This window comes from Monodon monoceros, unplaced genomic scaffold, assembly GCF_005190385.1.
Source record: "Monodon monoceros isolate NGI ecotype Baffin Bay Population unplaced genomic scaffold, NGI_Narwhal_1 Super_Scaffold_11, whole genome shotgun sequence".
NCBI classification, from domain to species: domain Eukaryota; kingdom Metazoa; phylum Chordata; class Mammalia; order Artiodactyla; family Monodontidae; genus Monodon; species Monodon monoceros.
In genome coordinates, this window is record NW_021703767.1 from 98,209,534 (window position 1) to 98,223,631 (window position 14,098).

At 36.4% G+C, this 14,098-nt stretch overlaps 1 protein-coding gene across 1 annotated transcript in view; it reads left to right on the forward strand.

Annotated features, from left to right (window-relative positions):
- The first annotated feature begins 3,146 nt into the window (after window positions 1–3,146).
- Window positions 3,147–14,098, forward strand: part of ZBBX (zinc finger B-box domain containing) — a 99,895-nt gene continuing 88,943 nt past the window's right edge. Inside the window, 3 exon segments of the mRNA XM_029214815.1 lie at window positions 3,147–3,234; window positions 7,256–7,369; window positions 10,027–10,117. Coding sequence (XP_029070648.1) covers window positions 3,167–3,234; window positions 7,256–7,369; window positions 10,027–10,117 — 273 coding nt within the window. The 5' untranslated portion in view covers window positions 3,147–3,166.

Sequence of the window (14,098 nt, forward strand, 5' to 3'; positions counted from 1 at the left end):
TTTCCATTCTGTCGTGGCAGGCCTTGATGCTTGGGTTGCTTTCCCAAAATGCGAACTTATGTAGAAGGATCTTTCAAACCATCATGGGCAGTTCTGGGTCATATTGTGTGTATGTGTCTGGGGAAGAAGAAGGTTGGGGACAAAAATGATGCAGTCTAATAAATCAGGTAAATAGAAAATTTTCCAAATAACTACTGAACTTTTGATATTCAATTATAAGAAGAAATTTATTGATCAAGGGACACATGGAATTATGAGGTTTGCATAACAGAGAGTATATCTGTATTTCCATGGTTCCATTAAGTGACTAAAGTTTTGTGCCTTGCAATTTTTCCTGCTGACATTGTTATATCCTTGCTGTCCCAAGAACGGTGACTAATTCTCTGTTGGTTTCAGGAAAGGAAACAGGCAGAAGAGCGCGACTCACAATTATAATCTTCCTTTTCTTCTTCATGCAAGAAAATTGGCCTTTGTTTGTGGCTTGACAAAACATTTAATTGAGAAGAAGCCTTACTAATTGCATTCAGTGAAGTGAAATGCCCCCTGAATAAGGCTATTTATTGGCTAAATCACATTATCATCAGAGCTATAAATCTGAATCATCTCATCCTAATGAAATTTACAGATTTTTCTTTCATTCATTTCAGTCCTTGTGTATCAGTTCAGCTTTATGCATAATGTACACACACATATAAAACTGTATATCTCAATGCATAAATGAAGTTAAGGCAATTTAAGTTATTTTAATTAATCAAACATTTTAACTTTGGGGATTCTTTTAATTTTTGATGATAATGGTAATGATAACATTATGGAACTTTTCACGAAAAACTTACTGACAGTAGATGAGTGTCCAGCTGTTGGATTTCCTGATATAGGTCAAAAAGGGATACATAGACTCTCTGTTACTCTATGTCCTAGAAGTTTTTAAAAGGTGCCTTTTGTAGTCTCTGATAGAAATGAGACAAAGGTTTTACCTACAAAGAAGGGGCAGAAGCAAACCAAATTTTGTTTTTCATTCCTGTGGTATCTTTGGTTTTCTTTGACACTGATTTTAGCTTTGAGAGACAGGACTTGGTGGTTGACAAATGAGTCTGAGTTAGACGTCTCCCCTAAGTACTTTCTTCTTTCAGAATGTCGCATGGTATTGTCTTTATTTGTGTGTTTTCCCCTTGACTGTGAGTCCTTTGAGGGAAGACACCATGTCTTATTTACCATTGTAACTTCAGTACCCACAATAGGGCTCACAAAGGAGCAGCTAAATAACTGTTGATTGAAGGCACAAATACACTTTGTCCTATGATGCAGCCATTACATTACTTACAGTATAAAATTATTTTGTATAAATTCCCTTTTGGAATTCTCTTCAGAGAATAAATTCCCTTAGAATTTCCTCTAAGGAATTAAAAATCTACCCTTTCAGGCTAAATCTGATTTCTGGAGGTAGAGTAATTTGAAACTAGATTTGAGTAAACAAAGTAGTTGCTTCTGCTGGCCACCATCATTTTTAGTTTTGAATGAGGTATAGCAAAGTAGATTTGTGTGTTTGTTGGATATATGATGGACTCTGCAGACAGTCTCAAAAGAGGCGTTCCAAAAATGTTTTGATCAGTGGTTGCATCGTTGGAATTGTAAAATAATCTCCCAGAGATTCGATTCATTCGATCGTGTTGACTTTAATGTCACAGTAGACTTACACTTGATTGCTCCTGTTCTGATGTCTTCTCTGCTTAAGTCTTTGAGCATACCTTCTAGGCTTATTTCCTGTTCTTCCTTCTAAAAGTTTCAGTGATTCTCATTAGCTACAGAACACAGTACAAATACTTTAACTTGGGATTTAACGTCACCCATTATTGGGCCTCAGCCTACATTTCCGAGTTTACACCTACTTTTCCCCCTCCATTCAAGAGCTGTTTTCTTCTAGCGGTGAGGAAAGTTCATCCCATCCATATCTTTATATATATTAGCCCCCTTCACCTTAAAGCCCCACTTTAAATGCTGTCCAGCTTGAATTCTCTTCTTTTGCTCCCCTCTTACATCTGTAAGTTTTATAACCTTTGTAATTCCTACCTTGTTTTATGGCTTTGATATATAGGTCTTATATGCCCTATTTGACTCTACACTATTTGAGCCCAGAGAACAGATCTCCTTGGGCCTTGACTCCTTCATGTCTCTCAGTACAGTGCTGTGCATATAGCAGAACCTTAATTAATATTTATAGGGGTTATGAGCACATGGGAGCACATACATAAAATGACTGTATCAAATAGACTATGGACTCTATTATATTGCCTCATATTTAAGAGTGTTTGGAATTTGGAACTTGGAATTTGGAATTTGGAAATTTTGATTCATATAAAAATCTAATAGTTGTGCATGTGATTCAGCAGTTCAGCATTACAGAGTAAATTATTGTAGAACCGTGAGTAACTGGGATACTCAGGAAATAGGGTGTTCTGAATAATTTAATTTTCTGGCTAACTTGGAGTTAGGCAAAAAATCTTTTTTGTTTCATTTCTTGTTGAAAAATCCTTTCTAAATATGCTAATTTTTGATCTTAGGCAAAGAGCATCATTAAATTTTTCTTTGATAAATGAGTATACTTGAATGCCTTTGGGTAATTATTGCATACCTTAGTTCTCATTTTACATTACCGTATATGTAAAAAAAAAAAAAAAAGGTTTTCGAGTTTGGATTGTGTTTCTAAGGTTCTTTTCACTACCTACCTAGCTTTGGATATTATTTTTGGCTGGGAACAAATACCTGATATATATTGTTATAATCTTAATCATAGAAAGAGCCAGAATATGTGCTCTATTTGTCTTAAGGAATTCATTCTTCACTTTCAGTTTCCACAGTCTTTTGCTATATAATTATTGGTAAAATTTTAGTTCTGTCAGATATGTTATAGTTATAACTATATTAGCATATAAATATTTGTATAACATAATACATTTATCATTTATAATAATTTCTTGTTGTTTAACCATTGATTCGATTTTTTTCCCTCATAATGTTTTCTTGTTTAAAAATTTTCCTGAGTTATATGTATTTTCAAATTTGTAACGTTAACCACTTTATGTTGACATAATTCTTTTGCCTTTGTTACTTTTTCAGAAGTTTCCACCAATCACAATAATTTTTAGGCAATACTAAGACAGTAATCATGAACACCAAAGATTTTGTGGTTCTTCCATGGGGAAAAGCTGGAAATTCTGTAAAGCTAAAATATAAGTAAGTGCATATGTGTTTATTACTTAAATAGAATAGTTGCTAAAGTTTCTGTATTTTATAATTTAAAGTATTCTTTTCATATGAGGCTGTTTAGAGTTGAAATAAAATTTTGTGAATTCTCATCTCCATTTTCTTCACATTGCTCTATTTTAAGACAGTAGGTTTGAAATATTGTAAATCTATAGTGGTTTAAAAATGAGGACTAAAAATACTTATGACACAAGAATCTATGCGAATTGGGTTCATCAACTATTGAAGCAATACAACAGAAAGTTACAAATATTTTTGTAACACTTATACAAAATTAGAAAAGAATCACCCTGAAGAAACTGAAAGAAACTGAAATTTAGGGAGACTGTTAAAGTGAGAGACGAGACCTTTAAACAGGGAAGAGAAATCACTAACTACCCTTGCACTTTGCATTGTTAAAGGACTTTATGTTGAATTCATCTCTCCCAGGACAGGTATCTTCTGTCCTAGATTGCCTTGGAGATGCATTTGTACTGAGTCAAGCAATTCTGGGTATCCTAGAAATTTCAGGACATGGTAGGGGTACCAGAAGGTTCAATATACCATTTCCCTTTGAGATCATCTAGAGTCACTGGGAATTCCCAAGGCCTTCCTCTCAAATATGATTCAGGGCCAGCCATCATGGGTTGGGGGCAGACTGTCAATGTTTAATTTTAGTTTCTGAGTTCCCTGATCCAGATAAATAGTCCTGTGGGTACTCAGTGTCTTCAGAGCTTTCCTAATTCTCCCTTTACTTTTGAGATACTGTGTGGAAAAGCATTTTGTCAACTGGAAAAAGTTATATGGCATTATCATTATTAGGTTTACTAGTTTTTGGTAGGGAGGGGAGCTATCCGATTGCTAGTATTACTAATTTTACTTTTTTAATGCAAAAAGAGAAGGGACAATGCATTTTGGTGATATGTTTTAAGTCTGTGTGTATATATCTATAAACATTCATCCAACAAACATTTGTTAAGTACACGTAGTCTATACACTGTGCTAAGGAACAATGGGTACAAAAGAAGAAAGTCACAATCTTTGCCCTCAGGTAGCTTGTGGAGGATGTGAATAAGTAAAATTACATTTACAAAGTAGTGTGAAACATGGTGTGATATTAAAGCACAGGTAGCTATGAGAACATGGCCCAAACTGCTAGGCCGGGGGTGAGGAGGTCTCCAAGCTTTGCCTGAAAGATGCAGTTAGTTGGGTAGTTACTGGATGAAACTTGTTCAAAGGCACACGGACACATAGTCTGGGGACTTTCAGACATATCCAGTTCACTAAGATTTATAGAACAAAATTGGTGAGAAAGGCAAGTCATGTAGCTAATAAATTAACTTGTATGCCACACTAAGGAGTTTGGGATTTATCTTGGAGGTGAGGGGTAATCACTGTTCCCTGGCCTGCATGTCTCCCTGGTCCAGCCATGAACCACAACCCATAGAAACTAGGGTGGGAACACCCATTCTATGGTAATTGCTCTGGAGTTTCTTTTCTTGCCCTTTACTTCTTCCAAGTCTATCTTATTTGACATTGTCTCAGCAATTGTCTTAATGTTGTCTTACGTTTTGGTGTTCTCCAATTCCTCTCTACTCTTTTCCAGCCTCCACACCATTTCTGTGGGCTGTTTCTGCCTCTTGGATTTGTTGTGTTGACACGGTCCCTGTGGGATCAACTTTAGTTGCCCTTCTGGCTCTGTGTCTAAGGATGTCTCCAGGAAGAATCTTTTGTCTTGCTCCAGACCCATGGAATTGCACCATCAACTTGACCACTTGGTCAGTAGGCCAGTTGCTTTTCTTCAGTCGCACCCCCTTCCTCTACCGTAGTGGGGACTTTCAAAACATCAAAAGTTTTGTAAGCAAACAAATGACACAATCACATGTGTGCTTTTGAACTCTTCCTCTGGAGGCCATGTGGAAAGTGTTGTGGGCCACTGAGACTTTGGGCCACTAATCCTGAACTGTGTCCCCAGCCCACCCCAGAGTGAACTAGTTCAGGAAATGGCATCACTGGCCTCCTGGTTGCTCTTGGGATTATCTCAGGTTCCTTCCTTGTCCCTTCCTTGGTCAGTCACCTACTTCTGGTCAGTCTCCAACTCCAGTTAATTCTATTTTCTTACATTTCTCAAATGTTCCCATTTTTCTCTCCACTGTCTCTGTCCAGTCAGACCAGCACAGTCTCTCTGTTATTAGGATTACTGAGATAGTCTCCTAACTGGCTGCCTTGCTCTCAGCCTTACACCCTCTGATTAATATTCCATTATACAGCCAGAGTGAACTTTCTAAAGTGCAAGTATTATCAAGTCTCAATTCTCTCAAAACCTTTTAAAAATTCTTATTGCTAATAGAATACAAATCCCAATTCCTCATTATGGCCTACATAGCTCTTCATAATCTGGCCACTGTCCACCTCAGCAGTTCCATTTCTTGCCACTCTCTCCGTCCTGCACTTAATGCCTGGGCACATGAAACTTCTAGTTCCTGGACCCACACATCACTCTTTTCTACTTGTACCCACACTTTTCTTTCTTCCTGGAACACTGCTCTCACCACTTCCCTTTGACCGGCTAAGTCCTTTCATCCCTTGGGACTCAGCTTAGTCTTCACTTCCACCAGGTACTGTTCCTACGGCCCCACGGGCTGGGTATGTGCCCTTTCTGTGTGCTCAAGTATCTCCCTGTACTTCTCCAATGAAAACACCATTATACTATACTTCAATTACCTTCACGTTTGTCTACGTTCCTGTCTATAATGGAAGCTCCATTGGGTCTCACATCCTATCACTTACGACAGTGCTTGTTTGTAGTAGGGGCTGAATTACTCCTTGGGGAACAGATATAATGAAAGTAATGCCTCTCTTTCTCAATATCTTCACCAGCTTCTCTGAACGCTCTAGACAGTTTTCGCCTCCTGTCACTTTCCATATATCTTCCTGGACTGTCCACTTGGGGACATATCTTTGATCCGCTTGCTCTTTGGTGGATTGCTCACCACCTCTCAATTATTTCCCTCTCTTATCTTCATTATTCTTATTCTGGTTCCTTGCCATGGCACACATACCCAAGTAGCCCACACTACTTGATTTTAATAAGACACTAATGAAATAACGAAGGAAGAGATTTAAACTCATGATAGAGAATGAAAGCTAGAGAACTAGGTTGGTTTACTTCTTGAAAGAGAGACTCAGTGACTGAGGCTGACAAGGGACCAGAATTGTAGAATGAAGAAAATAGCTTGTGTCAAAAGCTTGATGAACTTCAGATATTATTACGAAAGCTCTTGTACAGGAATCTGTAAGGGGGCTCTGCTCTGTCCTCTGAAACTTTTCTTCTTGTTGCTTTCCTTCAGTGGAAACAATAGGTGATGCTTGGCTCAGTTCCCATTTATCCCTTTGATGGCTCCTGTTCCAAAACCCTTGATAGGGGTTTTCTTCCTAATAGGCTCCAAGCAGGCCCTTCTCTCTCTTTCTCTCTCTCTCTTTCTCTTTTTGTATTATACATACATGGCATAAAGGTAGAAATTTATCGAAGTTTTCCAAGATGATTAATTTAGCAAAAATGTGTATTCTGCCCATACAGAATAGTTATTTTAAACACTATGATTCAAAGTATTAATACTTGAATCCTTTAAGGACAGTATGAAAATTAGAAAATAATTTTTATTTTATTTTCTATTTGTGTGTCATGGATATTTGTACATATATAAAGACATAGCTCATGTATAACATGAATTATGATTTGAGACCTCTAACAATGTAATAAAACAAAAGTCTAAGATTTGGAGCGATACCTTGCTTCAGGAGAATATTAATTGAAGGCAAATGCTAACTTTAGAAACCATATTTCAAAGACTACAAAGGAAGTAGTTAAAATAGTTTTTCACATATTTATTATTCATAATTTTAATTAAGGGCAAACCATAATATAAACTTACTTTGCCTTTTTTTTTTTCTTTTTGGGGGGTTTGTTTGTTTACCCCAAATGAACATTTTGCATTTAAATCTTATTCAGAAATGCTCAAGAACTGAGAATGGAGAAAGTGCAGTTAGAGTTGGAGAACCAAGAGATGGAAAAGAAACTACAAGAATTCCAAGCGACAAGGAGCAAAGAAAAGGAAGAAAGAGGGTGGGTGACATTTTTAGAGGATTTTAGAGGAATAAAATGAATTTTATTATAAACTGAAGTCCTTATGTCAAGAACTATTTTGTATATTATTGTCACTCCAATGACTGTCTGTCCTGAATGAATCATTTCTGGCTTTTCCTGATGAGCAAGCAATATTAAATTTCCCCTACTTTTTCTCTTTGTGTCCCTTTCCTCAGAACCTTATTTGGTCTCACATGTTCTTATTTCTGTTCTTACATTCCTCTTCTGAACCAGTTATAGTCTGGAATGTTGAGGACAGCAATGCAGAACTTGCCCTTTGCTCCCATAAAATTGCCATGAATAGGAGATTGCCAGTTTATGTGTAGGGCATTTTTATTTATTAAAAGACTTTTGGGGGGCAGGGGTTAACATGCACATAGATAAGAATCATTCAGACCCTCACGTATGTTTGAAATATTTTTAGCAAATGTGCTTTAGCTGAAATTTTATTAATGAGACTTCTCTAATATTATGCTTGCATATCTGTACTAATTTTACCGAGCATTTTGCTTTGTTGTAAAAATAATACATAAATATAATTAAAATCAAGTATAACTGATAGTTATATAATGAGAATTATCTCTTCTTCACTTTAGGCTGACTCCCAGCCCATTGTGTAGTACCACTTTTAACAATTAAAATGTTTCTTCCCACAAATGTCTTGTCTTTGTACAAGCCTATGTATATATAAGTGTTTGAATGTGTGTGTGTGTGTGTGTGTGTGTGTGTGTGTAGGTTTGTATCTGACATGTCTTTTACATTTTTCAAATGAGTTCATCTATAAAAGCCTGTGGATGGATTCACATTCTACTTTTCTACTTGATATATCTTAGTGCTCTTGCCACATCAGTGCACAGGGATCTCATTCTTTTAGTGGCTGCATAGTATTTCTTTGTGTGGCTATAATAGCATTTATTTTTCATATCTTTATTAAGTTTTCAGTATTTTGTGATTATATATGCTGCCATGAATATGCTTTTACATATATTTTTGCTTACATCTATAAGAGTATCTATGGGATAATTTCCACCCATGTAATTTTAGGTCAAAGTATATGGCAGTTTACATTTTGGTAGACATTGGAGAATTCCTTTCAAATAGGCTTCAAAAGTGCATAACTTTCTCCTACAGAGAATGAATGGGCATATTTCATATGCTTTTGGTGGTACTAAATATTACCAGACTCTTTGTGTATTAAATTTGCTTTTGTTTAGTATTCAAAATGATGATTCTCAAATATCTATAAAGTACCTTCTGAACCATTAAAGAAAATTCAAAGGTTTATTATAGTTTTAGTAGTGTTTGTCTTTAGAGATTAACTCTGTGAAAGAGTATTCATGAGCTATACACACAACCTTTCTAATAACCAGAGTATGGGTTTAATCAAAGTCATCTCAATGTAGTACATCCCAGGTGACAAAGTTTATTCTGTATCTTGCTGCTCTTATCCTAATGATCCAATGGCCAATTCTCTTTTTTTATTGTGTTTTTTTGGTTTTTCGTTTTCTTTCTTATTTTTTTAAAGATTTTTTTTTTTTTGTGGCACGCGGGCCTCTCACTGCTGTGGCCTCTCCCATTGCGGAGCACAGGCTCCGGACACGCAGGCCCAGCGGCCACGGCCCATGGGCCCAGTGGCTCCGCAGCATGTGGGACCCTCCTGGACCGGGGCACGAACCCGCGTCCCCTGCATCGGCAGGCAGACCCCCAACCACTGCGCCACCAGGGAAGCCCTCTTTCTTATTTTTTTAAACCTTCACTAATTTGGATTTAGTTTGGGCTTCTCAGTGGATCATGAATATATCTGTGAATCAGAGTTCCTGAAATCAGCCCCCAAGAGTAAATGTTCATTAGTTGAGGAACCTTTTCTAGATGTTTTCAAAAATGTTCTAAAGCTTGACTGGGTTTTCAGAATAGTTAAATGCTTTTCTAAGGTCACACAGATAGTAAATGTCACAGCCGGAATGAGAACCTGCTAGTCACTGGTCAGGAAGACGGAAAGTCTGGTTATCCAATCTTGGTTTTATGATTTATTATTTCTGTGGCTTTGGGCAAGTTTTTCTCTCATTATTATTTAAAATGGGAATTGGCCTCCCTGCTCTGTTGACTTCAAAAGATTTTGTGAGGCTCAGATAAAAGTACTTTGAAAACTGTAAAACGAAACAGTTTGCCTTCTTTGCAAGCTCTGTTACCTTTTGCTGTGGGAGCTAATTTGAAGTCTTAATAGGAATTCATCACATAGTAGATCTGCTGAATTTTGGGGGGTCTTGTTTTGCTTCCTTTTTCTCTTTGCATTTGTGAACACTTAGCTTTTAAAACTGCATGACAATCTGTAACATTTCCTGTAAATCAGTAAAGCTATCTTTAGTCATTGTAAATGTCTAAAAAATGAAATTCTTCATCTGTGTTTGGACATTTCACTTTTATTCATTTCTTCTCAAAAGTTCCAAATATAACAGAGCTATATTTTAGAATTACTGAGGATATTGTGGCATTCTTGATATTTCATTTTCATTTTGTGGTGGTCTGTTAAATGTTAACAACTGAATTTCCATTTTCTGAAACGGAAAATATATTTGTTTTCATTAAAAGGAGAAATATAGTAATTACATTTTGTCTTCTGTTCATATATATTGAAGGTCAAGTGGATGTCGCTGGAAATCTGCACAAGTGGGCAGATTGGGTAATCAATCATGCATGATGTCACAAAATAAAGGAAATGTTATTAAGGTAAGAAAATACCATTTGATTCTTAGGCAGTTTGCTGAGAAGATATAAATTATTTTTTCAGATCTTGCATTCCCTTCCATACTTAAGAACCTCCTATTCTTGTTTTAACAAGTTTGCATGTTATTGGATTTCAATTGTATTTTATGGGCTAATATGCAGCTTTCACTATTCAGATATGTTTTTGTTTTTCATCTGAAAGTTGATTTTTAAAAATTCATCTTCAGGTGAATTTTCTAAACTGAATTTTTCCATTCAGTTCAGTTCTGATTTTTAGTATGTGAAATAGAACTATGTAGTTCTATATTAAGGTGAAAGCAAAATTATTTGATATAACAAAGGACAGACTTTTTTCTGCCTTTTTGTTATATCACATTTATTTAATGTATTTATGTTCTGCTGGAATAATAATTATTCATAAACTGTTGATTCCATATGTGAAGATACCCAAGGGAAAATGCTTTAAAATTCCCCAGCCATAGAATTGCTTTATCTTTACTGTGTATTGTAAAATATAACATTACATAATATTTAAGGTTAAAGGCAAATGAGTGTCCTTATGTAAAGAAAACTGTTTTGCTTCTGGATTCTTTAGTACAAAATCTGTGACTTTGTAAGTTTTAACTTCTATAGCTTTTTCTTTTTTATATACCTATCATTAAACTTTCATTGGGTCAGTTGGCATCTACAGACATCTTGGCACTTCTAACATTTTTGGCTTAGAAAAGGCATTTTATTCTTTAGTGTCATTCTCTTACTGAGATATGTTTCTTTAATTTTTGCATTAAAAGTTTTATAATCCACTTTGCATTTTTCACTATCTTTCTGAGACAGTGTTCCATACTTTAGATGTTGTTGTAAATATATTAAAAGTGCTGACTCTGTGATTATTATTTATTCAATAGCATTTATTAATGCTATTTATTTATTTATTTATTTTTGCAGTATGCGGGCCTCTCACTGTTGTGGCCTCTCCCGTTGTGGAGCACAGGCTCCGAACGCGCAGGCTCAGCGGCCATGGCTCACGGGCCCAGCTGCTCCGCGGCCTGTGGGATCTTCCCGTACCGGGGCACGAACCCGTGTCCCCTGCATCGGCAGGCGGACTCTCAACCACTGCGCCACCAGGGAAGCCCTGCTATTTATTAATAGCATTTATTAATGCTTCTTTGTCTTATACTGAATTATCCTTGTTCTCAAGGATATCCTTACCTAATGTAAAAGATGATGCACATATGTAAATATTTATAGGAAAACTCACTATGTAATTTTTGCCCTGTAGTGTATTTGTGCTTGGGAAATAATAGTTTAGCTCTACAAATGTTTGAGAGTGTACTAGATATATTTGTAAGGAAAAGTGATGAATAAATCATAATGCCCATTCCCATAAACCTCATAATTGATGATGAAAGCATGAGGGGTTGGGGAGTTACAGAAGGTGGGAGTAGAAATAAGATTGGGCAGGAGGGTAGGAGGCCTGAATACCAGACTCAGGAGTGTTGACTTTTTCACTGGGTGAATAGAATTCCCTGACAACTTTGAAGCAGGAGAGTAGCAGGTTTAAGGTAATGATGTATGATGGTTGATCTTGTTAATATCCAGTGCATTTGAAGTTTATATAAGTAGAGTTTAGAGCAAATGATATTCAAACTCTTTTGATCATGTACCACAGCAATAAAGAATATATTTTGAGGGCTCCCCTGGTGGTGCAGTGGTTGAGAGTCCGCCTGCCGATGCAGGGGACACGGGTTTGTGCCCCGGTCCGGGAAGATCCCACATGCTGCGGAGCGGCTGGGCCTGTGAGCCATGGCCGCTGAGCCTGCGCTCCGCAATGGGAGAGGCCACAACAGTGAGAGGCCCGCGTACCGCAAAAAAAAAAAAAAAAAAAAGAATATATTTTGAGAATGGACTTTCTATCCATGAATTTTTTATCTACTTATAAATATAATTTATTTATATGCATACTAATATGTCATGTTCATTGTAAAACAAAATATGGAAATTAATCAAGGATGATATAAACATGAATAGATGCTTCTTTTCTTCTCTTTGATCTTTTCCGAGCTCCCTCAGGCATGCATACATGCTACTTTGGAGGCCACTGATATAGAAGCAGAGAGACTATTTATAAGTCTATTAAAAGGTCAGATGAGAAGAGTCTGAATGAGAATGTAGCAGAAGAAATATAAAGGAAACATGGACCCAAAACACAGTGAGAAAGGAAGAGAAGAAGTCAAATATATAACTGGTATTCCAGGATGAATTGCCTAGGAGATAGAAAAATAAAGGAGCTGGAAAGAAAAGTTCTGGTGTTTAGATTTAGAGCTAGATAGTTGGCTTCCTCCTTCTCTCCCTCCCTTCTACCCTCCTTCTCTTACTTTCTTTTCCCAGCTTTATTTTATAATTGGCAAGTAAAATTGTAAGATATTTAAAGTGTACAACACGGTGATTTGATATACATATACATTGTGAGTGAATTCCCTCTATCGAGTTAATTAACACATCCATATTTACCTTGTTTTTTTAAATAAAAACATTTAAGTTCTACTTTCTTAGAAAATTTCAAAGATTTCAGAGTTTTGTTTGCATTCTCATGTGTTAATTGAAGCTGAGAGGGTAAATGTGCTCTCTAAGAATTTATAAAAAGGATAAGAAAGGTGTAAAGGATAAAGGGCAGGTATGAAGGATAAAGCCCAGAGAATATGGAGGCAAAGAGAACTTGAATATTTATTCACTATCTGTTTTATACCAGTCAACAGTGCTTTTCCTGTTATATCTCATTAAGTGCTTATATCACTCTTAAGAGGCAGTTGTTATTTTTTCCAGTTCCACAAATGAAGTAATTTAACATCAAAAAAGTTAAATAACTTGCTCACGTCAAGGGTCAGGGCCAAGATTTGAAATGCAGGCTTTCAGGCTAGCTCTAAGATAATTTGCCAGCTCTCCAGTAAAGGGAGCCTGAGAAGAGAAATAATGGGAGAAATAGAGTCAAAGTAATGTAATTTCATAGGAGATGAAAGTAAAGGAGGACATTTTTAGAAAAAAAATGGAGAAGTCAACCTTGATTGGTGTATTCGTAATGAAAAAGTTGGGTTTAGTTTTAGCAGTGTTTCTCAACAGGTGGCAATTTTGTCCCCCAGGAGACATTTGGCAATGTCTGGACACATTTTTAGTTATCACCACCGAGAGGGATTTTTTTGGCTAATGGTGTGTAGTGGCTACAAGCCAGGGGTGCTGTTGAACATTCTACAATGCACTGGGGAGACCTCACGACAAAGAATTATTTGGCCTAAAATGTCAGTGGTACCAAGAACAAGAAACCCTTTGGTAGCCTATATAGATTAAAATCCTGACTCATCTCATTAGCTTTGTGATTTTAAACAAATGATGTAACCTTTCTTGGGCTACTGTTACCATATTTGTAAACATCCATAACAGTACTTGCTGACTACTCCACAGAGTTTTGAGCAAGGTGTGAGATAATATGTGTGAAACCAATTGTAATATTAACTGAAAATCACATTAAAATGTTTATTTATGGAGAATGAGAATTTTTAAAAACAATAAATTTGATTTGATGGTTGGATTGTTATCAGATGTAAAAATATATTTCAAGTGGTTGAAAAAGAAAGGCAGGTGGCAATGAGTAAAGGCTAAAGTTTCAGTAAACATGAGAACAGAGGGTGATCTCTCAAGGCTTTAATAGGATCAAGGAGACTTTATATATATAATACAAAAATATATAAACAAATACTATATATATAAATACTGTGTGTATATATATATGTGTGTGTATATATATATATATTTAGAATCAGGGGGAAGATGTGAGCCAATCTGTAGCTGAGGGATAGATTCACTAGTGGAAGAAAGATTGAAGATTCAAATGAGAGAGGTGCCAGTTGCTGAGGTCTTTGAAGAGGTAGCTCCTTGAGGGGGGCCTGGCCAGGGGAAGGAGGGCACATTTTCTCTGAGACAAGAAAAATG